This window comes from Garra rufa, chromosome 10 (assembly GCF_049309525.1).
Source record: "Garra rufa chromosome 10, GarRuf1.0, whole genome shotgun sequence".
Taxonomy (NCBI): Eukaryota; Metazoa; Chordata; class Actinopteri; order Cypriniformes; family Cyprinidae; genus Garra; species Garra rufa.
In genome coordinates this window covers 50,091,700-50,119,300 of record NC_133370.1, presented here as the reverse complement: position 1 = coordinate 50,119,300, position 27,601 = coordinate 50,091,700, and the positions used below count along the sequence as shown (strand labels likewise).

The 27,601-nt window shown below is 37.0% G+C and overlaps 1 protein-coding gene across 2 annotated transcripts in view; it reads left to right on the top strand.

Moving 5' to 3' along the window:
- Positions 1 to 27,601, top strand: part of LOC141344912 (phosphatase and actin regulator 1-like) — a 43,527-nt gene that overhangs the window by 10,118 nt on the left and 5,808 nt on the right. For both annotated transcript variants that reach the window (XM_073849804.1, XM_073849803.1), the window contains exons 5-11: positions 218 to 418; positions 3,703 to 3,940; positions 11,588 to 11,775; positions 11,901 to 12,057; positions 13,457 to 13,512; positions 14,502 to 14,563; positions 14,705 to 14,845. In XM_073849804.1, coding sequence (XP_073705905.1) covers positions 218 to 418; positions 3,703 to 3,940; positions 11,588 to 11,775; positions 11,901 to 12,057; positions 13,457 to 13,512; positions 14,502 to 14,563; positions 14,705 to 14,845 — 1,043 coding nt within the window. The remainder of the gene's footprint in view (positions 1 to 217; positions 419 to 3,702; positions 3,941 to 11,587; positions 11,776 to 11,900; positions 12,058 to 13,456; positions 13,513 to 14,501; positions 14,564 to 14,704; positions 14,846 to 27,601) is intronic.

Here is a 27,601-nt window from a genome sequence, read left to right as displayed (position 1 = left end):
CATGAAATAGCATGAAAGCACTGCTTTAGCTAACGGCTGTTTTTAATGAGTTGAGCTCAGATACCGAAGCGCTTCATGAGCAGAATAATGTGCTTTGTTCTGCTGCGTCCAGCTCGGCTCGTCCTCTTTCTTCTCAAAGTTAGCAGGACGTTCGAGTCTCGTGGGAGAGATGATGTTCCTCATGTCTCTAATGCTGATGAACGCTTTGTTCTCTCAGCCGCCGTTGACTTCCGCTTGTCTCTGGACGGAGGAGTATGTGCTCAGGACAACACGCTCAAGTCGCTCACACTTCCTCCCAAGAAAACCGTCTCCTTCACCGGTGACCTTCAGGAAACGCCCGCCAAACCTCAGCTCATCCATAAACAGCCTCCTGCGCTGCCGCCCAAACCCTTCTCCAGACTGACCAATCACAGCACAGGTGAGGCCTAGACTTTTCTTCTCACTGACCAATCACAGCACAGGTGAGGCCTAGACTTTTCTTCTCACTGACCAATCACAGCACAGGTGAGGCCTAGACTTTTCTTCTCACTGACCAATCACAGCACAGGTGAGGCCTAGACTTTTCTTCTCACTGACCAATCACAATGTCAAGCTGCCTTTTTAGATTTTTTTCAGATTTTTCCATCAGTGAAGAGTGAGTCATGAATCCACCAACAGCTCTGATTGTTTACAATAAACTAGGGATGCACTGAATGTTCGGCAACCAAAATTATTTGGCTAAAAACAGCAAAAAATAATGTTCGGTCAAATAAGTGAAAAGGCCAAATAAATAATACCAAACAATGACGTTTGGCGTGCACTAATGCAGCAAACATGTGTTCAGTGTGGAAGCATTTAAAACTGTCTGAGAAAGACTCAAAAATCATTCCCAGCAGCGACAGCGAGAGACTGTTTAGAAGCGCATCGCATGTCTTCATGAGAAGAGAAAGGTTACTGTATGATGACTGAAATCATCCATTAGTCAATCAACTCCAGAACGTTCTGTTGTCTAATACACCAGACACCAATTGTGTTCATTCTGACAGCAGCTCCTTAGCCAGGGTTCAAAGACCAAAGATGACAATCATTCACAAATCTGCTGCTGCCAGCAAACACTAGGACTGAGCTCTTCTTGCGGGTTTACCACTAAATAAAAGACAACATTCAGAAATGTTAGTGTTGGCATTTTACTGTTGTTTTGTCAAATAATGATGACAAAAATAATGCTAACAATCATTCCAACATCTCTTTTAATACATTTATTCTAACATTCTCCTTTACTCAGCAAGGCTGCATTTATTTGTGCATTAAAAACACATGCCTGATTCAAGAAGGGGTCTTAAAAATGGCCAAAGAAAATTATTTGACTAACTTATTAATTTTAAGTTAAATTGTGGTTTGTTGGTAGGCTATAATGTCTACTAGAATGTTAAATATGTTCAGTGTTAAGTAAATATTTTTAAATTGTTGTTTTGTAATTGATTTGTTGTTGAAAAGCAAGACAAAACTGTAAAAAGCAAATATTGGCTAATTAATTTATGCAATGGTGAAAAGAATTGGAAAAATACATGGGGGGAAAAACACGAAAAACCGTGTTCGGTTATCGGCTTTCAGCCCAGTGTTTAATTTTGTTGGGCTTCGACTAGAATTTTCATTTTCATTTCCGTGCATCCCTAGAATATTTTTGTTAGTTTTTAAATTATTTTAATTTTAGTTAACTTTTATTTCAAGTAATTTAAAAAAAAAAAAGTATGGTTTTAATTTAGAGTTTTTATAATAACACTCATTTATTGGTAAAGGTGCTTTATCTGATTTATCCAGCTAGGTCTGTCAATTTTTTTTATTAATATTTGTAGAATAAAAAAAATAAAAAAACATGTTCGAATGCAAAAACATTGCATTATAATGTTTTTATTATTATTAAAGCCACTAGATGCAGCGCTGGTGCATTGTTCATTAAAAATAGTGCCGAACAATAGAACATCAATGTGAAGAACATATTGTTTATGTCAAAACTGAAACTAAGGCATTCACACAGAACGCATTATTTTGTGCATTTTTTAGAGGGACCGCTATCGCCGCTGTTGCACTCGTGCCTCGCACAAGAGAGACGCATGTTTTAGAAAGCCATGTAAAATGAATACAGGTTCAGCTTTGAAAAAAACATATCTCAAGACTTTATGGTGGGTTTTTATCCGCATCCCACTGCATCTCATGTTTTTTAAATGGAAAAAAATACTGTGTGATTTGACTTTCGGTCCTTTGTATTAAACTCATACATACATACATGATGCTGTTTTGTTTATAGTTGTTTAAACAAATTAATTATAATTGTTTTTTAAACATGCACAGATGTTATTGTATTGCTTTGAATAAATGTGCATTAGTAATATTTTGCTATATCAATATCGACAGGCTTTTTTCCACCCCAACTGAAATTATGCATTTTTAAATTTAAATATAATTCAAATGTTGATTATATTTAAGTACAAAATATGCTGTTCCCAGTGTTGGGGGTAAGGCATTTAAAGTAACGCAAGTTAGGTAATAATATTACTTACTTTTTCCAAGTAACTAGTAAAGTAATGCATTACTTTTTAATTGACAAGTTACAAGTTACTTTTTCAAATAATTGACAAGAAAATGTCTTTTTCAAATCAGTAACGCCAGTTACTTTCCCCCATTTATTGATTAAAAGCTCTCCTGTCCCCATGTTGAGAGAAATTGTAAGATGTTCCTTTAGTTCTAGAATAAATGTGAACATGCATTAATTCATCTCACTCACTAAAAACAGATCCAGTGTTCTTCAAAATGAATTAAAACACTGAAATTCAAGCAAACCTGCAATAATTAAATATGTTAAATAACACAAATATCCTTTATGTATTTAAATCCCATTTTATTAACCTTTGATGATCCAATCCATCCATACTAATAAGCACAAATGACTCAAGATAATCTAACATTTGTTTTCCTTTATTATTGCTGAAGAGTTGACATTTTTTTCTTCTGTGGTCTACTGTACAGACGGAGATTTACTTTTCTCTAAGCCTACTTTTCTTCTGTGAAAAGGCTTTTACATTTGACAAAAATATAAGTTTCTAAGGTAACACTTTACAATAAGATTCTTTATTTAACATTAGTTAACCGCATTAGTTAACATGAACTAATAATGAACTGCACTTAAACTGAATTTAGTAATCTTTGTTAATGTTAATTTCAACATTTACTAATACATCATTAAAATCTTGTTAACATTAGTTGATGCAGTGTGAGCTAACATGAACAAACAATGAACAACTGTATTTCCGTTAACTAACATTAATAAAAATGAGTAAAAACAGTAACGAATGTATTGATCATGCTTAGTTCATGTTAACTAATGTTTAACCTTATTGTAAAGTGTTACCGTTTTTATATTAAAAACAAGCAAGCAAGCCCTGCCCAGATTTAAAAAGTAACACAAAAGTAACGTAACGCATTACTTTCCATAAAAGTAACTAAGTAACGTAATTAGTTACTTTTTCAGACAGTAACTCAATATTGTAACGCATTACTTTTAAAAGTAACACTGTCATATCCAAACATATACTGTAATTCTGTGAAGTGCATCTATTCTTGTCCACAGGCTGTAAGTGTGTCATATGCGCTTGATGTTGATGCTCAGAGGATCATGGGTTTATTTTCAGATGTTGATGTGCTGTGTGTGTGTTTTGTGTCCAGACTCGTGTCAGCCGCTGAAGCTGTCGTGTCTGCAGGGAAAGCCGTCTCCTCCTCTACCTCCGAAGAAGCTGATGCTGTACTCGTCGTCTCCCGCTCCGCTCTCGTTCAGTCAGAAAGCTCCGGCGCTCCTTCAGTACGGTCACCCGCTGCAGCTGCAGTACGGCGCCGTTCACCCGTCCAGCCGGATCATCGACGAGCTGCAGAAGACGCTGGCCCTCGCCATGCAGAGACTCGACAGGTGCGTCTGATCCGGGGCTAAAACAGCTGTTCCATAAAATACATTATAATGCGTCATGAAAAGAAGCAACATCAGGTTTGACTATCACACTGGAAAAAATGTTTCCCGCCAAAATATCAAAACATTCTTAAGTCAAGAAGGATTTTCTAGACAAGTAAAAAAAAAATTTGTTTTCAGTCAAAATTAAGTGGGTTTTTGCCTGAAACAAGCAAAATAATCTGCCAATGGGGTAAGAAAAATAATCTTGTTTTCTGTTTGAAATAATATTATTTTTTTTCTTTTTAGCTTGTTCTAAGCAAAAATTGACGTAATTTTGACTTGTTTTTTCTGAAAACAAGAAAATAATTTTTACTTTTACCTTCTTGATTTAAGAATTTTTAGATATTTTGGCTGGACAAGACAAAAAAAAATCTAAGACAAGCATTTTTTGCAGTGCACAGTGTCTGCATGCTCTGCACTGAAAACATCAGCGAGTCACTTTAGATTAAAGAATAATACACTTCTGTGGATAAAATGCATATGACGCATAGCAGAGGACATAGAGTAGCTGATGTGGGAAAAGTGACCTAAACATGAGAATGATTTATATTAAAGGATTACTGCATTTCCTAAATAAAGGTTTCCTCATAATCTACTCACCCTCTTGTCATCCAAGATGTTCATGTCTTTCTTTCTTCAGTCACAAAGAAATTACATTTGTTGAGGAAAACATTCCAGGATTTTTCTCCATATACAGTGCCTTGCGAAAGTATTCATACCCCTTCATTTTTCACATTTTGTTATGTTGCTGCCTTATGTTAAACTCCATAATGGCAAAGCAAAAAATTGGTTTTTAACATTTGTGCAAATTTATTAAAAATAAAAAGCTGAAAAGATCCCGTTGCATAAGTATTCATACCCTTTTCTGGGACACTGGAGATTGATCTCAGGAGCATTCATATTGCTTCTAGATGTTCCTACACTTGGAGTGGAGTTAAACTGTGGCAAATTCATTTGAATGAGTCTGATTTAGAAAGACACACACCTCTCAGAAAAGGTCTAACAGCTGAAAATGCAGATCAGAGCAAAAACCAAGATAACTGCCTGTAGAGCTCAGTGACAGACTTGCGTTAAGGCGATGATCTAGAGAAGAGTTCAGAAACAAATCTGCTGCATTGAAGGTTGACAGAAGCATTCTCCATAATGGAAGACGACTGGAACAACTAGGACTCTAGAAAATGTCCAAGCTGACAGAGATGGAGAGGTGAAAAGGTGAGGCAAAGAATGGCAGATAATTGCCAAATGCAGATGTGCAAAGATGCTCACATCAGACCCAAAAAGCTTTGTCATTATTATGGTGTATGGAGTGTAAATTGATGTGGGGAAAACCTAATTTAAAGCAGTTTAACATAATGCTGCAACAAAACAAAATGTGAAAAAATTAAGGGGTATGAATACTTTTGCAAGGCACTGTAGTGGACATCAATGATAACGGATTGAATGTTAAAGATGCAGTTAAATTGCAGCTTTAAAGGGCTCTACACGATCCCAGCTGAGAAATAAGTGTCTTACCTGGCAAAACAATTGGTTATTTTCCTTAAAACAATTACAATTTATACACTTTTTAACCTCAAATGCTCATCTTGTCTTCAAGACAGTTAGGGCATGTGGAAAAACTCCCATCTGATGTTCTCCTCCAACTTCAGAATCGTCCTCCATCGCTGCAGAAGTACCGACCCAGTGTTTACAAAGTTAACGTGCAAAGAAGATCAATCGTCCTTTACAAAAAAGGTAAAACAGCGATGGAGGATGATTTTGAAGTTGGAGGAGAAAATGAGATGGGAGTTTTTCAACATACCCTAACTGTCCTGAACCAGAACACACAGAGTTGACACAGAGCCAGTCAAGATGAGGTTAAATAATGTATAAATATTAATTTATTTAAGAAAATGACCAATAGTTTTGTTAGACAAGGCCATTTTTCCTCAGCTGGGATCGTTTAGAAGCTGCACTGAAACTGCATTTTTAACCTTTAATCTGTTGAGCACCATTGAAGTCCACTATATGGAGAGAAATCCTGGATTGCTTTCTTCAAAAAACATAATTTCTTTGCGAGTTAGGAAAGAAAGAGATGAATATCTTGAATGACATGGGTGTGAGTAAATTATCAGGAAATATTTATTCTGAAAGCGGAGTAAACCTTTAAGCACCTCAAACAAACTCATAAAGCATATAGTTTAATACATCTTGTGGTGTCAGATATGTGTGCTGATCAAAGCATGTTTTCCTCAGCGTGTAACTTACATTTCACAGTTAAATCCTTATCTATAATTGCTAGAAAGTCACACCATTAATGCCATTTTGCACAGAGACTAGTCCTGATAGCTTCACAGATTCACTGAATAACTGCATGAACATCAAACAGACAGAGAATGATCAAATAAAATACATTTAATGTAGGTTTTTCTACATATGACAAGTAGTTGCGTTCTTTTTGAGAGCAGCAACTGTAATGGATGTAAATGTAATATAATCACATGTTCAGATGGTTCAGTATGGAAGCATATGAGTAGCAAAATTCATTTTGAAATAAAATATGCAAAATGGAAATGTATTTCTGTATTTAAATGTATGTGCAACATTTAGTACTAAATGAAAATGAAAATTCAATTCTATAATTTACATTTGCCATTTCCTAGTTTTAATATGTAAATTAAAAACATATTTTAACGCTTTATAAGTTGCAAAATTACGCAAATTGATTAGATATTTTCAACATGTCCGAGCAAAAACTGTAGCAAAGTAGGTCAGTATCCACTATTAAACAAACACTTGTTGTAAGCAGTGAGAGATCTTGAGGCAGGTGAAAATCATTTGGTTCATTGCAAATATTGACCTATTGAAAATGCAATTTAAAAGTCTAAAGTGTAAGTCTAACACATTTAAGAAAAAAAAACAAAATTACCATTTTGCTTCCCTTTTGTTGCACCTTTGGTTCAGAATGCATTCTGGAATCCTCACTGCATTCTGCTACAATTATTACGTGGTATTATAATGAAAATGCATGAAGTTAGATTTGTGGCATGATTCCAAATAAATTAATTGTGATGCACAAATAAATATAAAGAAATGAACAAAAATGTAACATATTGACAAATGATTAGAATGAGATCTACAAATAAATCTTAGAGATTTGCAAACGTGAATTCAATTCACAAATAAATCAAATGAGATTTGCAAATATATTTTTATATTTTTTTTCCTGGCATTCATTTGTGAATCGCGTCCTGTGCATTTGTAAATCATCCAAAGCAAACAGAAATGATTATAATCAGCAATACTGTCTGCACAAATGCACAGCGAGCGATCCACAAATGAATAACAGACAAGCAGTGTTTGTAACACAAAAATATGTGAATTTGAAAAATGAATTTACTAACTCTAAGATTTATTTGTGGGTCGTATTCTGTTTATTTGTCAATATGTTCAATTTTGCTTTACATTTATTTGTGGATCAGTTTATTTGCATTTTTACTCCATAAAAATGCAATCCCAAGTGTCCTAGCCATAAGTCTAAATAAATGCATTTAGGAAAATAGCATTTAAATGATCATTTTGCTACTGTTTTTGCTTGGACATGTTAAACACATCTAATCAATTTGGGTAATACATTTTCATTTTCATTTTGCATTGATTAAAGTATTAAAATCTGTTGTTAATTTGCATACTAAAGCTAGTGTAGAAAGTGGCAAATGTAAATTCTATAAATGAATTTCCATTTTGCACTAAATGTTGCTCATACGTTTGGGAAAATGTAAATTTACATACAGAGGTGCATTGCCTTCTCACATTGCATTTCAAAATGAATATTGCTACACATATGCTTCCATACAGATGAGTGTATGTTCCTCATCATGCATTTTCTTAAAAATTTTACCTTTTAACTCCTTCCCTGCATGCATATTTCTAAGGTCTGTAACAGCACCCCTACTGTATATCTTTAAAAGCATGGAAAGAACGTAACCAACAGATAATGAACAACTGGATCAATTATGAACATAATGATGGTTTATAGCCCTGGTCTGATGGTGAAGGTGCTTTATGTTAATGTGTGATTATCCACCACAGTGTGCTGATGTTTCGGTCTATAATTGAATAGTACGAGAAGTGCTTATATTCCAAACGATGAAAGATCATGATCATCAGTCAGCGGGCAGCAGAGCAGGAACAGCAGTGTGCCAGAATATTCCTGGAGCTCACAGGGATCTCTGAATGAGGTTACACCATTGACCCAGCTTACTGCCCACCACAGACTCCATGGCCTAGTTAACCAGCACTGACAAATGCATTAGATAAAGCCTGAGCCAGTACTGCAGACCCATCGCAACCAGCAAACTCACACGCTCAACTAGAACATCTCATGAACCCCAGGCCTGTGTGATACTGACAGAACATCATTTCTCTGTAGGCAAACAAAACTCCATGTGGTACAGAAGCTGCATCTGCATGCATTTACACTGACTATTTAATCGGGTCAGAGCCAGAGGTGGCATGAATGCATTTACACTGCAGCTGCGATTGCATAAATAAATTGCAAGTACTGTAGGTGGCAGCAAGTCACTGTTTTAATGAGTGAGTCATTTGCTCCCACTTTACATTAGGTGGCCTTAACTACTATGTACTTACATTTAAATTAATAATTTGGTACAATGTACTTATTGTGTACATGTTTTTACATTGTGCTTATATTTTTTTTAAAATCACTATGTAATTACATTTGTAATTAATTTCTGTAATAACCATCCTTTTACACCCTAACCCTCCCTTAAACCGACCCATACCACCAAACCTGTCCTTAACCTTACCCATATCCCACCTTAAAGGTGCCGCAGAATGCATTGAGAGAATATTTTAAATTGTTCTCTGATATCTACATAGCAGGTAGGTATACGGCATAGGAAAGGGCAAAAAATCTCCAGAAATGGTTTTACAGGTCCATTTACAACACTAGGATTTGTCCCTAGAATGAAATGCTCTGTTATTTGGAAGCTTCATGAATATTAATGAGCTCCGCTCTGATTGGCTGTTTCACAGAGCTCATATATTTAATCAGGAGCTCTAGCCGCTTTTAATATGCGGTTTGTTGAATCTGCCGTTTTGAATCGCGGATATTTTAGTGTGATTACTGTGATCGCATGTGCTCTGTGTAAAGTTACAACGCAGATGGAGTGCTTCCTACAACACAAGTTGAGCTGCTCCTCAGTGATTCTCCAGATCTGTAAATCATTGATCGATGTGCTGACGTTACTGATGATTGGTCTATGCAAATGTTGGAGGCGTAACTATTAACGATCTTGTGAACGTTTTGTAACAGTCGATGTTATGTTGGAATTGACCTATTTTTCGGTGGTCTTTTGCAAACACTAGATTTATATAAGAAGGAGGAAACGATGGTGTTTGAGACTCATGGTGTGTCATGTCCATGTACTGACCTGTTATTATTTAACTATGCCAAGGTAAATTCAGTTTTCCATTCTATGGCACCTTTAAGTGAAGCAAAGGTGACCATATTAAGTCCATTGTACTTATTTTTTGTACTTTTTTTAGTTAAGGCCACCTAATATAAAGTGTGAGCATAATAACTTCTAGTTTATTGAACTCACATTTGAATATCGTGCTGATATTCTTTTAAAAACATTAACTATATAAAACTCACACAGAGGCATTTTCTGGTCATTTTAACTGCTTTAGGATGAATCTTTTGGAATCTAAAGATAACATTCCCACAACACCAAATCCAACCCTAAACCTACCCCATAGTGCTATTGACTGCAAAAGTGGTATAAAAACACATTTGTTCATGCAAGTGCAGGTTTTGTTGAATTGTAGTTTCACAGAATTTGTACCGGAGCGCGTCACCAGATGCGTGAGCTACCAAACAAACCCGCTGCCTTAGAAAACCCATGCATATAAAGCTGAATATGTGACGGAAATGTTCAAAAGTAGCAGTTTTTAAATATTACAGCATTTCCAAAATGGAAGGTTGTTGAGGTCATCATAATATTGTGCAAGTAATTGTGCAAAAATGAGGCTTTCTTAATCAAAAAAATCTGGCCCTGGAAATGATCATTTGTGTGAAAAAGATTGAAAGTTGTTGAGTTTTACTGCCTCTGGTGTTCATTTCAACAAGAAAGTTTTCAAGAAACTATGCGATCTTGCACACGGTGAAATTTTACCGTTTTTAGGTTATGATACCATATGAAAGCTGGGTTCAAGCCTTTTTTTAATTCATTTTGTCCATAGCTCGAAAGTAACAAAAGTTATGGCTATTTGAAGTTGGCTGATAGCTATGATTTTCAGGAGTGGAATTTTGAGAAAAACGGGTTTAAAGTAGGGCAATGAAAATAGAAACACAACAGTCAAGTATCACTAAATACTTATTTTAGTCAATTTACATGATGTCAAATATACAAAATGACCCCAGTGAACGCAGAACGCTTGCAAACATTTACAATTTAATGTATATCTGTTCATAAAAGATCACAGATTACAGCGTACAGGCTCTCCAGTTATTCTCCTGTTCTACTTATCGCTGTACTTAATACATAACCAGATGCAGTTCAGGGTTGTAACTTGTATTTTAGTGTTCTAAACTTGAAGTTTTAGTTCCTGCTGTCACCATTTGAACGAAATGAAAGTAATGCATAGCGATATGAAAATGGTGCTGGGGCCCTTTAAGAACAAGAGCTGTCTGTCAGGAGCGCTATACTGCATCATTACACAAACAGACGTTACTTAATGTTACCCTCAAGAAGATTTACGTTGTTTGTCATGGGCATAGTCTCTAAACCTTTGAACTTTAAATAGCACAAATAGTGTACCTTGTAGTTTACATTTAGAAAAGCACAACTGTTTGTTGTAATCGGACTCCTCCTCTTTAGTAACTTCATCCGATCCTTCGTCTCTGGATGAGAAATAGTCCATTATTAAGATTGTTTAGAGCACTGGCATCACTGAGATGAGCAAGATTGATGAAGTGAGCAGCTACTTCAGACTGCATTGTTCTCTCGCGCTCAGCCATCTCACATTATTAAAGAAGTTAATAAATAACTTTACATGCTGTATGAGGTTTATTTTGATAGGTGTTAAGGGCAAGCACCTCTGCAGTGCATTCTTAAGATGAGAGAAAGACCATGCTATTCTAAATCGCTATTTTTATGCATTAAACAAGGAAATTTTAATATTTTTTAGAGATGATAGACAAGAAGTTTTAGAATAATGATTGAAAACCTAATTTTGACACATAATTGACGTGAAACCTATTTTTCGAATTTCCTGAACACACCCCAGTGCGACATCCAACTGGTTTTCCCAGATCGCATTGCATATGTATTTCCAGTGAGCGTTGGTAGTTTATATTAGGTTGTAACCGTGTCTAATTGGTCGATTTTACATTGCAGTGACACAGATACACCAGTAGATGGCGACATGTGACTGTATGAGTCACTGAATTATTCACTCAACCGATTTGTTTAAAACACTGATTGATTTCGCTGCTCTTCATCAGGTTTGAAGTGTTTAGTGGATGGGTGCAGAGATTGTTGTAGCAAGTTTTTGTCCCACATGTCTCTGCTGTCACATGAGTGCTGGTGTGTTGTGTTCCTGCAGCTCTGCGATTCACCTGAGTCAGTACAGCGCTCCTCTCCCGGCCGAGGTGATCGACTCTGACGACGATAAAGAAAACATCCCAGACGAGTCTGACTACGAGGACCTGCCCAGCATGTATAAGGATGATGACCGGGAGGAGGATGAGGAGGATGATGAAGATGAGGATGATGATGATACGCTCTTCACAAGTTAGTTTTGAAAATAAGGCAGTTTGTGTTTGCTGGTTAGTACTTAAGGGCTCCGGCAGATTCATTGATTTGTCCTAGTTCTCATTTAGTAACGAGGCATTAACTGACATCGTGTGTGTGTTTAGACACACTGGCGCTGAAGATCTTGAGGAAGGACTCTCTGGCGGTGAAGCTGAGTAACAGGCCGTCTCAGAGAGAACTGCAGGAGAAGAACATCTTACCCGTACAGACGGACGAGGAGCGACTGCAGTCCAGACAGCTCATCGGCACCAAACTCACACGGTACACACACACATATACACACATCTGAGTGCGAGACGAGTCAAATACTGCAGTAGAGACAGTGTGAATGAAACCACCTTAGATTACATAATCACGGATTGTCATTTGTGTCACACAAACACCTGAAGAGCCAGACATTTGCAGCTGTAATGTGACTCTCATTTTGCTTCGATATCACATCTCTCTCAGACTAGAGGAAAGAACACATCCTAAATACACTTCAAAGAGTTTATTTTATTGCTCTTTATTATTTGCATCTCATTTCCGTTCCAATTCATATCTTTAATGAGTTTTTTCTCTTACAAACACCAAACTTTACATTTTTAATTCACTCTACGGTGAGGGAAAAATTATTTGATCCCCTGCTGAATTTGTACATTTGCCTACTGACAAAGCAATGATCAGTCTAAAATTTTAATGCTAGGTTTATTTGAACAGTGAGAGACAGAATACTTTCCCTCACTGTATATTCTGAATATTTTTTCATATGTGACCCTGGACCACAAAACCAGTCTTAAGTCGCTGGGGTATATTTGTAGCAATAGCCCAAAATACATAGTATGGGTCAAAATTATTGATTTTTCTTTTATGCCAAAAATCATTAGGAAATTTAATAAAGATCATGTTCCATTAAGATTTTTTGTAAAATTCCTACTGTAAACCTATCCAAATGTAATTTTTGATTAGTAATATGCATTGTTAAGAACTTAATTTGGACAACTTTAAAGGTGATTTTCTCAGCATTTTGATTTTTTTGCATCCTCAGATTCCTGATTTTCAAATAGATGTATCTCAGCCAAATATTGTCCTATCCTAACAAACCATACATCAATAGAAAGCTTATTTATTGAGCTTTCATATGATGTATATATCTCAGTTTTGTAAAATTTAACCTTATGACTGGTTTTGTGGTCCAGGGTCACATTTTTCATTCACGCTGACTAATACAACATTTTCCTCTTAAAAACATGGTGAAAATGTGTTTTTCTGTTTGTTGATCTATGGAGTGATTAAAAGAGAAGTCCAAAATCCACTCTGGAACAACCTTTAACTCTAATATGAGAACTAAATCAAACAAGAATTAGGAACCAATGTTCAGATTTCTGTATTTAGAGATGTGTGCAAATAAGTGCATATTTAATTAGGTGACTTGCATATTTAAACACAAGATTCCAGAAATCAGTGGAAGTATGGTGATATTTATTAGTGTAAAAATCTTTTTCACCTGTAGTGTCTTAAACCTCTAGAATCGTTCATTTGGTCCGATGCGTTTAACAAATAAATATAAACAAGGTGTTGGATTGCTCACACAGCTGTGGTTTGGAAGCAAGCTGTTTATAAGGTCAATAGAGGAGTTTAGGTCATGAATGAACAATTTGTAAATGTGTGTGTTGAACAGGAGACTGAGCCAGAGACCCACAGCTGAAGAGCTGGAGCAGAGGAACATCCTCAAACGTGAGTCCTCAGATAATCTTGATTCAGCCTTTTGCACCACTGTATGTGTTGAATCTGCCATAGAATGGAAAACTGTATTTAGTTTGGCATAGTTGAATAATAACAGTTGTGTACATGGACATGAGTCTCAAACGTTTCCTCCTCCTTATATAAATCTGCTGTTTGCAAAAGACCACTGAAAAATAGGCTAATCCTTACATAACACCGACTATGACGTTAGTCTCGGGATCATTTATAGTCACGCCCCCAACATTTGCATCGCCCAATCATCAGATGATCTCCAGGTAGGCTATTGTGGAAAACCAAAGCGAGGACAATAGCAAAATATCAGATCACAGGAATAAATGTGATGTTCCAGGAAGTGCAGGGATGAGTTGGTTTCTGTACTCAGAAAGACAAGGAAAACAAATAAGGCGAGAAACTAAAGGGACACGGTTAGCTTACTGCTAGCGTTAGCCTGTTACATTGCAGATTTCACTGACCACATAAACAGAGTAAGGAGAGATGACTGCGCGGACGATGGCGAATGATTTACAGATCCTGAGCATCACTAACAAGCATCTAAACGTATGTGCTCAGTACTGCCGCTGTAGTATAGCGTTACACAGAGCGTGTGCAAATGCAAAACCTCAAAAGTGAAAGTCAAAAGTTATCATGCATTCAAACGGCAGTTTCAATGCCCCGCATATTAATAGCAGCTCGAGCTTCGTGATTAAATATATATTTTCCTCCATTTGTGAGCCGTTCTGTGAAACAGCCAATCAGAGCAGAGCTCCTCATTATTATTCATGAACATTCCAAATAAGGTAATAACAGAGCATTTCATTCTAGGGACAAATCCTAAGGTTGTAAATGGACTTTGGAGAATGCTTGTCCTTTCCTATGCCATTTACCTTCTATGTAGATATCAGAGCACAGTTTAAAATATTGTATCAGTGCATTCTGTGACACCTTTAACTCAACACCTCTGACCTGCTCTTGTCCCGCAGCTCGTAATGAACAGGAGCAGATGGAGGAGAAGAGAGAGATCAGACACAGACTCTCACGCAAGGTGATATATGTGTGTGTGTGTGTGTGTGTGTGTGTGTGTGTGTGTGTGTGTGTGTGTGTGTGTGTGTGTGTGTGTGTGTGTGTGTGTGTGTGTGTGTGTGTGTGTGTGTTGATCTGTGCTGAGTGTGTGCTGGTGTTTCAGCTGAGTCAGAGGCCCACAGTGGAGGAGCTGCGGCGAGCCAAGATCCTCATCCGCTTCTGCGATTACGTGGAGGTGGCGGACGCTCAGGACTACGACAGACGCACCGACAAACCCTGGACGAGACTCACGGCGGCTGACAAGGCGAGTGTGAAGGACGGTCAGATGAGTGTTGAGGGCTGAGATATGATGTGCTTAGACAGTGATTTCCATTAGTGCAGTGACGGAGGCAGAAACTGGTCTCTGAAAGTGTGGGTGGGCCAGAATTATTCCCGTTGCAACATCATCTCATGATAATTCATACATAATGTGGTTCTACAAAACTTACATTTACATTTTTCCAGGGATTAAAACGTACAATATTGACGGATTTTTAGCATCTAAATGTAGAAATATGCCTACTTGCCTATTTTCAGCATTTAAACGTACAATACTGACATTTTGACAACACAACAAAAATGAATCCTTATGAAAATTAAATATGTAGTTGTAGTTTTGTAAATCCCTTTCAGCATACACAGGCACAAGTGGTTTCCGTACTACTGGTTTATTTGATGCTTTTCGCCCAATCCACCGTGAAAACTAAACAAAATGCAAAACCACATTAACTTAATACAACCCAAACATATAAACAAACTTCAGAAACTTCAAAACACAAAATACAAACAAAGCAAATACAAAGAGAAATACCTCGTTGGCTGCATGCTACATAAAAGAGAAATGATCTTGAATACTCCTTAATCACCCGTTCAAGTCCTTTGCAGAAACACATCCATTGACCCGCTCATGCACAACCTTCATGTTTGCCGCTTGCTTACAGGAACTGAAATCCTTACGTGCAGTCAGCCATTACATACAACCATGGATATCAAAATAAAAGTCCCAAACCAAATAACAGAAAATAAATTAAATAATAAATTCACCTTCTTCATTACCAAAATAATCTTAGAAAAACTTATATACATAACATACACAACATAACAGCAGACCGTTACACTCCCATCAAATCATACAACCCTACTGTGAGATTTCTCAAACGGCAATATAGTTACTGATTTACACTTTAACCTTTCAATGAAAACATTCCTGCTATTAACCATGTAACCTTCATATCTCTTACTCCGCTTCAAGGAGAACAACAACTTTATGTATAGGTCTTTCAAGAAACGCAATTTTAGTTATAGGTTTTACTTTGTCAAACGAAGTGTCACTAACCATCAATTTTAGTTTTCTGACCCTACCATCTGATCCTGGGTAGACTTCTATGACTCTGGCCAACTTCCATTCGTTGCGTGGTGCTAGATCATCTTGTAAAAGAACAATGTCATTCACTTTCAAATCCCTTCTATTTTTATGCCACTTCTGTCTTGGTTGCAAATTTAAAAGATATTCCTTTCTCCATCGCGTCCAGAATTCGTTTGCCAAATACTGTACTCTGCGCCACCTCTTACGAAGATACAAATCTTCTTTTGTAAATTGACCAGGTGGAGGTAAAATGATTGTAGATTTCATTGTAAGAATGTGATTCGGAGTTAAAGGTTCAGGTCCAGATGGGTCATTCAAATGTTCAGTGGTGAGTGGTCTGCTATTAACTATAGCCATAACCTCATACAGAAATGTCCTTAAAGAAGTACTATCAAGCCTTTGTGCCGAATGGTCGAGAATGGCGGTAAGAACACTTCTTATGGTTCTTATTTGCCTCTCCCAGACGCCTCCCATATGACTCGCTGCTGGTGGATTCATAAGAAATTCACATCCTATGGCCTTAACTCTTTCTTGATCCATTCCTCTCATAAGTTCTGAAAACTCTCTCCTTGCTCCAACAAAATTACTTCCTTGGTCACATCTCAACTGACGAACATTTCCTCTTATCGCAATGAACGCTCTTAAGGCATTGATGAATGAGTCAGTTGTCATGTCATCAACCATTTCTATGTGTATGGCCCTTGAACATAAACAGGTGAGTAAAAGACCATATCGCTTGAGCTCCTTTCTTCCTTCTTTGATATATATTGGACCAAAGCAGTCAATACCAGAATAAGTGAATGGTGGAGTTGTTTCCATTCTATCTTGTGGTAAGTCACCCATTCTTTGTTCTTCCGCTGGCCTTCTATACTTTCTGCACTTGACACATTTAAAGATGTATGATGAGACTGCTCTACTACATCCCAAGATCCACCATCCATTAGCTCGCAGTTCGTTCATTGTCATTCCACGTCCTTGATGATGTACCATTTCGTGAAAATGCTTAATAAGTAAAACTGATATATGGCTGTTCTTGGGGAGTATTACCGGATGCTTCACATGTGGATGTAACATAGATTTACTTAGGCGTCCTCCAACTCTCAGGATACCTTCTTCATCTATGAACGGATTTAACTTGTGCAGCCTATCATCATCTTTGGTCTTGGCCCCTACTTTCTTCAGCTTCAAGCTCTTTATCTCATCAGAGAATGCTTCCTTTTGAACCAACTTAATGATAACATGTTCTGCTTCTTTCCTTTCTTCCAAGCTTGTACCTTCCTTGGTTGGTTGCTTCCCATTTTTGAATTCTTTGATTTTGAGTTTCAGTCTAGCAATTGCCTTTACAGCTCTTGACCAATCAGAGAATTTCTGTAGGCGGTCCAATAATGATCTATTCTCCTTTGCAGCAGTATTACACACAAGAACCTTGCAAAGTTCAGGATCATCCTCCTTAATTTCTCCCACCTTGCATTCTCCTGTGGGTAATTCCATTTGCCAAAGAAACTTTGGTCCTGTGAACCAATTTGAGGTTTTAAGTTGCTCTGCTGTCAATCCTCGAGAGGCATGATCAGCCGGATTGTTCTCAGAGGCAACATAAGCCCACTGCTCAGGCTTTGTACTGGATCTAATTCTTTGAATACGATTGGCTACGAACACATGAAATCGTCTGGCGTCATTGTTTATGTAGCCAAGAACGACAGTCGAATCTGTCCAAAAGAACTCCTTTAGATCTTGAATATCTAGCTCATTTCGAAGCATATCACTGGTTTGTACTGCAACAACTGCTGCTGTGAGTTCTAGCCTCGGTATAGTTATAACTTTGGTTGGTGAGACTCTTGATCTTCCCATTACCAAACTGCAATGAACTTTGTTAGACTTGTTAATTGCTCGCAGATAAGTACATTCACCGTATCCAGAGACACTTGCATCTGCAAAATGATGGAGCTCATACCTTTTGGCCTTGCCAAAATTTGAAGGTAAAAAGCCTCTCTTGATTTCCATTTCAGCTAGATTAGGTAAATCTCTGATCCAGAACTCCCACTGAGGTCTTAAGTACTCTGGAACTTCCTCATCCCAACCAACCTTCTCTTTACACATTTGCTGAAGTATTTGTTTACCCAAAAGAACAAATGGTGCCATGAACCCTAAAGGGTCATACACGGAGGCCACGGTAGAAAGCACACCCCTTCTTGTTAAAGGATTAGATTTTACTTTAACTCTGAATTTAAAAGAGTCAGCTGTAATACACCACTCTACTCCAAGAGCTCTTTCCAATTGAGGTAAGCTCAGAGCCATATCCAGATCTTTGACTGTGGCACGTTCCTTTTCTGGGATGGTCGCCATCACTCTTTCACTGTTAGACACAAACTTGTGGAGTCTTAATTTGCCAGTGAAACAAAGTTCTCTTGATTCTTTGATAAGTTGAATGGCCTTTGTCTCTGTTTGAACACTTATCAAGCCGTCGTCTACATAGAAGTTTCTTTGGATGAAGCGTATGGTGTCTTCACTGTACTGGCCCTGACCTTGAATTGCCAGATGTTTTAAGCCAAAGTTAGAACAACCAGGAGATGAAGCAGCTCCAAACAAGTGCACTCTCATTCTGTAGACTGATGGTGTAATCTCCAAATTACCATCCTCCCACCACAGAAACCGCAGGTAATCTTGATCTTCCTTTTTCACGTGAAACTGGTGAAACATTCTTTCGATGTCACACATAATTGCGATGGCACCCTTACGGAAGCGGCATAGGACACCTACCAATCCATTAGTCAAATCAGGACCTGTGAGCAGATGGTCGTTGAGGGATGTATCCTGAAATTTAGCAGAACAGTCAAATACTACACGTATTTTCCCTGGTTTCTGTGGATGATAAACTCCATGATGTGGAATATACCATGCTGGACTGTTGTCAATTTCTTCCTCAGGGACTTTCTCTGCATCACCACGTGAAATGATGTCATCCATAAATTTTACATAGTCCTCATAATAACGTTGATCTTTCTTGAATCTCTTTTCAAGACATTCCAAGCGGTGCACTGCACATACCTTGTTATTAGGAAGATTTGGTTTTTCTCTTTTAAATGGCAATGGCATTTCGTAGTGACCATTACTCTTCTGTGCAATATTTCCTCTCAATATCGACAAAAACTTAAAATCCTCTTGAGATACAGAATCAGTCTTTCCAGCTTTTTCTGAGAAATCTGATTCAAAGACTTTGATTATGTCTGAGGGAATAATCTCTCTTACTTTAGTTCGATTCACATAGTGTACTTCCTTTCTAACATTAACAGAAGACTCCAAACTTGGTGTCACTTGCTTTACCACTATGTGATGACTAGTTCCGATAGAGTCACCATAGTCTACATAAGGATTCCCATAGCCAACAATGCTCCACCCAAGATCTGTACGCTGTGCATAAGGTTGATGTTCTTGACCAGAAACTACTTCTCTTGGAAGGAGGGCTTGTGAGCAGTTGTATCCAATGAGCAAACCTACTTCACAATTCTGCAAAGGTGCTATTTCGGTTCGAAGATGCTTCAGATGAACCCATGCTTTTGCGGTTTCATTTGTTGGTATATGATTTCTGTTGGCCGGAATAAATTCCCGAGTGTAGACTGGTGGTAGAGAGATCCTTTTATCAGAATAAAAGCCTCTGACTTGTAGGTTTTTTACCTTTTGAGAGCTTACTACTGTGGTCTTTGAAGTCATGGTAGATAGCTTGAGCTTGACTTGTTCTTTGCTTGCTTCTAAAGTTTCAGCTACTTCCCTTAAAATGAAAGTCGTATCACTTTGAGAGTCTAAAAGAGCATAAACAAGGATTTCTTTTGCTGGTTGAGTTATGGATGAAACCCAGACAGGAATTATCGCTGCTGTTTGAATGTTAGTTTCATCAAGAATTACTCTGTTTGAAGTAACAGCTGTGGTTGGTTCTTGATATTGTATTGATGGAAATCTTTCTTGACTTGTACTTGACTTAACTTGTGGTAACTTTTGGTTCTCTCTAATTCGCTCCTCATGCAAACAGGTCGGATGCATCTTGTGACACATATTGCAGACACTCCTACTGTTGCAACTCTTTGAGAAATGACCAGGTTTGAGACAACCAAAGCATAACTTTTCAGCTTGAACAAATTTAATTTTATCTGAAACTGATTTCTCCATGAACTTCCTGCATTTGTGCAAAGTATGTCCAATCTTCTGACAGAAAATACATGTTACAACAGGTTTTTCACTAGTGCTTGTATTTAAGGTCTTAGCTCCAAAGCTCTGACGTTTTTGAAACTTTGGCGTTTCAACATCACCTAGTTTAAGTGCCTGCAATGATGTAACAGGATTACAAGCAATCTTCACCTCTCTGGTCAAAAACTTGACAAACTGGCTGAATGAAGGAAATTGGTTGGTCTCCTCTTCGATTTCAATAACCTTACGATTCCATCTTACTGCCAACCAGTCTGGTAACTTTAAAAGAATCTTCCTGTTCTCATTACAATCATTCAAAATTTCCAGTGCCTTGATGTGAACCATGGCAGCCTCACAACTACGCAGAAAATCAACAAACTCTCTGAGCTCAAAACTGTCTCTAGATCCCATCTTAGGCCATGCTTGGAGCTGATCTCTATATGACTTTGCAATTGTGAATGGATTTCCATATCTCTCCTCTAAGACATTCCATGCGGCAGCATATGAAGAATCAGTTCCAAGTAAGAAGTATCCATCAAGCGCTTTCTTTGCTTGGCCACTTACATACCTACGAAGGTAGTAAATCTTTTCCTTATCTTGAATATTCTTCTGGTCAATCAGCGTTTCAAAGGAGAGTTTCCAGTCACTGTACTTCAATGGATCACCGCTAAATACTGATGGTTCAGGAACTGGAATTCTATTTGCGCTTAAAGCACCTACCAGCACCTTCACAAGCTCCGCTGTACTTTCACTTGAAGAGGAGGTTGTCACAGTTTGTGGTCGAAAAGGTGTTTCCAAGAAATCTTTCTGATGTTCGATGACCCCATCTTGATCATACACCTTTGCTCTCGCTTGTGCTGCCTTTAAACTTTTCACTGCTTCTAAATGTTTTACCTTTCTACGTTTTTCCTCAAGAGTCCTTTGTAAAGCTGCATGTTCTTCCTCCATTTTGGCTTTAATCGTAGCTTCCTCTTCCTCTCTCTTTATTCTTCTTTTCACCTCTTCTGCTTCTTGCTCTAAACGACGTTTTGCAGCTGCTGTCTCTTGATCAGCTATCTTCCTTTGAACTTGAACTTCTAACAGCTGAATTTCCAGTTGTTCTTTATTTTGTTCTTCTAACACTTCCAGAACAGCCTGGCTTGCAGCAGCATCAGCAGCAGCATCTTGTCGTTTCACAGAAGAGCTACTTGAACCCTCTGAGGTACCTTTCAAGATAGAGGAAAGAGAGCTTGACTTACTTGACTTAAAAAGAGAGCCTGCTTCCGGCCAATCTTTCTCTTCTCCTTCTGGAGTCTTTCCTTGCAGTCGACTTGAGGCTCTTGAAACAATGAAGTTGGAAACCTCCACACACAAATCCACTCTTCGACGCGTATCTTGCTGCGGAGTTGAGATTTTGCGCAGCTCATCATAAACACGCTGGACATCTGCAGAAAGGCCTACAACATCACCAATGATATCATTGAGCAGGTCATCAGCTAAGGTCTCTACTGGTTGTGATAGCGTTCGCTTAGAAGATTTAACCTGTGTTTTCCATTTATTATAAATATAAGTGAACCTTTGTTGAAGCGATTTAATTTTTGCAGCTTGCATTGCTCTACCCTTCTCTGTCAGAGTTCTTTTTCTTTTACTTTGCCTTGACTGTTGTTCCTCTTCTTGCTCTGCTTCAACAGCCTCTTGACATATTCCAAGTTGTACTTGAGAATCTGCACTATCTTTAATGTTATCCCTTACTTGAACTATAGGCTCCCTTGGCTCTGACATTTGAGCAATTACATTAACCCAAAATTATAGATAGAAAATATGCATGAATTACATCTAGACCAATGCTAGCCCTTATTCAAATGTAAATGTTCTTACTTCCAACAGTTAAGACTTGAATACTCAAATGTTGAATAATAACTTTCAGCAACAATACTGCATGTAATATAAATGTACCAAACAACCTTTTAACTCAAGTACTTTCAAAATATAAACACCTCAAACACTCAACAAAATTGATTTTAAATAGCCAATAGCATTTACAAACCCCTTTCAATTCGAAATCTAGATAATTCAATAAAACCTTTACATTTGTATACAAATTACACTCCTGAATTAAATGCGTGCAAACGAATTAAACATGTCCCACACACAATGTAAATGCACAACCTTTCCTTACAATAAAATTCTTTAGAAAACTTTACAAATCCTCTTCTCTTAAATACTTAAACTCTTAATAAATTAGTCCAGTGTTCTGTGCATCTTCTTAAGTCTATATACGTATGTGCAATGTGTGTGCAATGTTTGCTCATCTGTTAGTCCTTCGAAGAAGCAATCCAGGCGTTGCAAATGCGTCCTAATCCCGCTAGCTCGGCGAACATGCTGCATGTAGTCGCGTCACCCACTCGCGTCGTTGAACAGTCGAGTTTTCACTGTAAATCCCTTTCAGCATACACAGGCACAAGTGGTTTCCGTACTACTGGTTTATTTGATGCTTTTCGCCCAATCCACCGTGAAAACTAAACAAAATGCAAAACCACATTAACTTAATACAACCCAAACATATAAACAAACTTCAGAAACTTCAAAACACAAAATACAAACAAAGCAAATACAAAGAGAAATACCTCGTTGGCTGCATGCTACATAAAAGAGAAATGATCTTGAATACTCCTTAATCACCCGTTCAAGTCCTTTGCAGAAACACATCCATTGACCCGCTCATGCACAACCTTCATGTTTGCCGCTTGCTTACAGGAACTGAAATCCTTACGTGCAGTCAGCCATTACATACAACCATGGATATCAAAATAAAAGTCCCAAACCAAATAACAGAAAATAAATTAAATAATAAATTCACCTTCTTCATTACCAAAATAATCTTAGAAAAACTTATATACATAACATACACAACATAACAGCAGACCGTTACAAGTTTATTTATATATATATTTTATTATTATTATTATTATTATTTAGTTGTCATACCAACGGCCTCATGTTTTCAGTTGCATTATTAAATAGGCTTTATGCCGAACGTCACATGACCAACCCCGGAAAACAGGTCTCATTGCTTCCGCTTGTCGGAGAACGTGTTAATAGCCGTAATAAATAATGGCGATATCGACGGACTTTTAAGGTAATCAGTTAAACAAGCCAGCTGTTTATTGTGGACGTTTCATTCGATATTTATATATAAATGTTAGTGAAATAAAATAAAAATTTAAAACTTTTATATATCAATCCACATATGTGATGGACATTGGTTATGATCATTTTTAGTGTCTACTTTGAATGAATCTTGAGTAAATCATGTTCATATTTAAAGAGGGATATGCAAAACGCGTGAACCGGAAGCAACGAGACCTGTTTAGCAGAAAACGGAAGCCTGTTGGGCATGAAGCCTATTGTTTACTCATTTACTTAATATGAAATGATAACATCTTGTTCAATTCTGTTCTGTTCTGTGTGATTTTTCAGTTATAATCAATTATATTAAGGAGAGACACTGCAGGCAAAAACACTTTTTCATGCACCTGTCAAGTTTGAGATTTTGGGATTTTTCATAGTGTTTTTTTTTTTTTTTTTCAGACTAGTGGAGAGAAAACATGAAAACAACACTGTTACATGCTTCTTTTGTAGCACTTTATCTATTTGTGTCAGTAGTTTTCAATTACAAAACATATTTTTAAAGACCAAGAGTTTTTTCTCCTACACTGAGCCATAAATCTCCACTTCAGCAGCACTTACACACACCACACTTTACATTTGTATTCCTGTCTATATCCTGAAGGTTTTTACAGAGGGATTTGTACATATATGATTTGCTTGATAATATGCAACAATTTATTTCCCAAAAAATTGTAAAGAAAACTGAGCATTTCCTTTCTGTTCCAAGTATTTTCTGAATTATGGCATGACGAAATGCCATAAAATGCCATAAAACCCAAAATCCCCTCTGTAAAAAGCTTTGACTCTAATATGTCAAAAAAAAATGCAACAAGAATTTTGAAACTGACTTCATCCAGTGTTTAGATTTTTGTACTCAAATTAGTGCATATTTCATTAAATAATGGCTCATTTACATATTTAAACCTTACATTTTAGAAAACTTGTAATATAAAAAATGTTTGCAATTATCAATGTAATCAATGAACTGAGTAAGGTCATAACTATTAGTTAATTTTTCACCCTGTTCACCTGCAGTGTCTCGCCTTAAAGGTCCCATATTGTCAAAACTGAAATTTCCTGGCTTTTTTCATGATAACTGAGGTCTAGGGGCTATGTAACTACCATATGAGTTTCAAAACAGTCAATCCACAGTAAACTGCACACAGCCTGCTTAAAGTAGCTGTTCATTTTCACAAACCGCTGTGACTTCCGTAAAAATGTGACGTCCGATCTACTCAGTCACTGCCTTCAGTCACCAACCACCGTCCCACCTTCCTTTTGTCAAACCCCCAGACAACATCGCGTCCATACAACAACAACATGGAAACAAATTGAGAAAATGCTGTTCAGTCTATTAATGTCAGGATACTACATCATTGCACAGGCTTCCAAACAATGTTAATATAAGAGACCAGTGGCACGTCAACTTTAGTCTCATCCACACAGATAATGTGTCCCATGATTTGTTCCGGAATAGTTTGATTTGGTTCATTCACACAGTGGTTTTCCTGAATCTGTGCGTGCTTTACACACAACCCGTAAAGATCCCATAAAGACATGTGACATTTGTATGTGAGATGTAATGCGACGCGTACATTTCACTAAACTGAAACTAACCTGATGGAGGATCTGTGCTTCAGCGCTGATAGTGAGGAGCTCTCTGATCGCCGCTTCATTCCACTTTGCACGTATTTTTCCATCGTGAAGAGTCACAGAGTAACGTGCATCATCACTACAACACTGCCTTAATGGCATTTGGTTCTGGCTTTTGTTCACACAACGCTCGTTCACGTAATTTTCCAGAGTCAGCGTGCATTGTGAAAGGGGCTTTACTAAAGCAACGGTTATGTAGCTTACTGCATTCGGTGTTTGAAAAAGAAAAAGATCATTCTGAAATATCCTGTTGAGTATCAGCAAGCCACTGCGGACTACAGCATACATGACCCTAATTAACTGTGGTTGGCCTGGCTATGTGTCACTCAGGAAACAACAGGCCAATCAGAAGAGAGGCTCATGAATATTAATTAGACGGACCAAATTCAACCAGTTTTTGACAGAGTTCCTAAGAAAGGAGCTGTAAAAATATATTGAGATGGATTTTGGCACTTATACTGCAAATATATATTTTTAAGGACATCAACAACTAAAGTAAACCTCCAGAAATGTGTACAACATGTGACCTTTAAGACAAGGCATACAGTAAATCTCAGTATTGAAGGAGGGTGGGTTTCCGTCAATTACGGTCTTCTGAAATTTCCCCAGCATTGGTTGAGTGGCTGGTTCCTCTGTTGCAGACCGATCCGAAGGTCCACAGTTTCGATTTACTGATTCTGAAGATCATTAGAGGCTGAAGCACTGCCATTAGCAGCCGACTCCTCTTCATTTCAAAGTGACTCACGGTCATGTCTTTTTCAGCGTCAGCCAGCAAAACCTTTTTTTATTTTTGTATTTATTTATTTATTTATTTTTACTTTTTCATCGATAGCTGTTTAGCTGTTTTGCATTATGGGGTAAGAAAAACTATTAGAAAATAAGTCAAATTGTAAATAATTATTGGCGAATTATGAGACGTTAATGTATTATTATTTTTTAAATAATTTATAGCTCTGCCTCTGCATTAGGGATGCACTGACATTACAACAGCAGCGGAATCATTTTGATCAACAATCTTTTAGCTCTTGCCATATAATATTTGCAAGAAGCTTTTTTATTTGTCCCTTCTGATATGAAACTAATTCTCAGCATAAACATGAATGAACATCAGATCAAAAAATGCAAAAAAATGTTTTTCTAACTTAGATTTTTTTGTCTTGTTTCCAGCCAAAATACCTAAAAATTCTTAAATCAAGAAAAAAATTTGTAGACGAGTAAAAATTGTCTTGTTTTTGCCTGAAACAAGCTTAATAACCTGGCAATGGGGTAAGAAAAATAATCTTGTTTTTTGTTTGAAATTAGATTTTTTTCTTTCTTTCCCCATTGCCAGATTATTTTGGTTGTTCTAAACAAAAACACACTTAATTTTGACATGTTTTTTTCTGAAAACAAGACGATGATTTTTACCCGTCAAGAAAATCCTCCTTGATTTAAGAATTTTTTTATATTTTGTCTGGAAAGAAAGGCATTTTTTTTGCAAATCATGGAAAAAAATAATTTTTTTTACTTTGTGTTTTTGTCCTGTTTTTTAGTATAAATATCAAAACATTCTTAAAGATGCATTTACTTGTAAAACATTTAAGATATTAAGTCTTGTTTTCTAAAAAAAAGTTTACATTTTAGCATAAATATCCACCAATGGGGCGAGAAAAAGGCTAAACAAGATATTTTTGTTTGTTTTAAGCAAAAACTAACAACATTTTGTTAACTTTTTTTTAGAAAACAAGACATAATATCTTAAATCGTTTTACTTGTAAAATAAATTAATCTTGATTCAAGAATCTTTAGATATTTATAATAGAAAACATGACAAAAATACTAAATGAGAAAATATTTTTTGCAGTGTATTCGTTGCATTTTACTTTGTTTGAATAAATCTGTTGTTTAAATGTTTAGATTTCAACAATAAATGGGAATAGAAACAATTGTATCATAAAGAAATTGAGATTTAAATGTTTATTTACTATTTCTTTTTTGTGTTGATTATTAAACAAATTTGATGAATTAATTGATTATTAAAAAATCTATTTTTATTTATGTTTTAGCTAAAGTAAAACCTTAATTATGTTTCTGCAAAAAAAGAAATGCAAATAGCAAGGCAAAGTACATTTGGCAAATACACACAGAGATCCTACAGAACAAAACTTCAGCTGCGTAAGATCAAGAGAACAGTGTTGCTTCACAAAAACACAAGTTAAACATTATATCATTTATTCTGTTGGACGTTTGCGTTAATATATTAAAAGATGAAAACATTCATATAAAAAAGCACATCCTGAGTGTTACATGTTAAGCACTGTTCTGGTTTAGAGGGAAAGTCATCATTAGTCAACATTCAAATGAATACTAATATAAAAATGAAGAGAATTGATTGAATAAGGTGTGCAAATAGCAGGTAAGTCCTCATTCTTCACTGAGTGACGGGCGGCACGTTGAGCGACACGTGAACCGGTTCAGATGCAAACTCTTGAGCTTGTGTTATGCAATGAAATCCCATTATATAAATGAAGGGACAGCCGAGACCAGAGGATTTACACAGGACTAAAGCGTGCAGAAACAGTGTTTGTGAGCCTCTTCAGGCAGCTTGACCTGAACTCATATATATACGTGTGTGTGTGTGTGTGTGTGTGTGTGTGTGTGTGTGTGTGTGTGTGTGTGTGTGTGTGTGTGTGT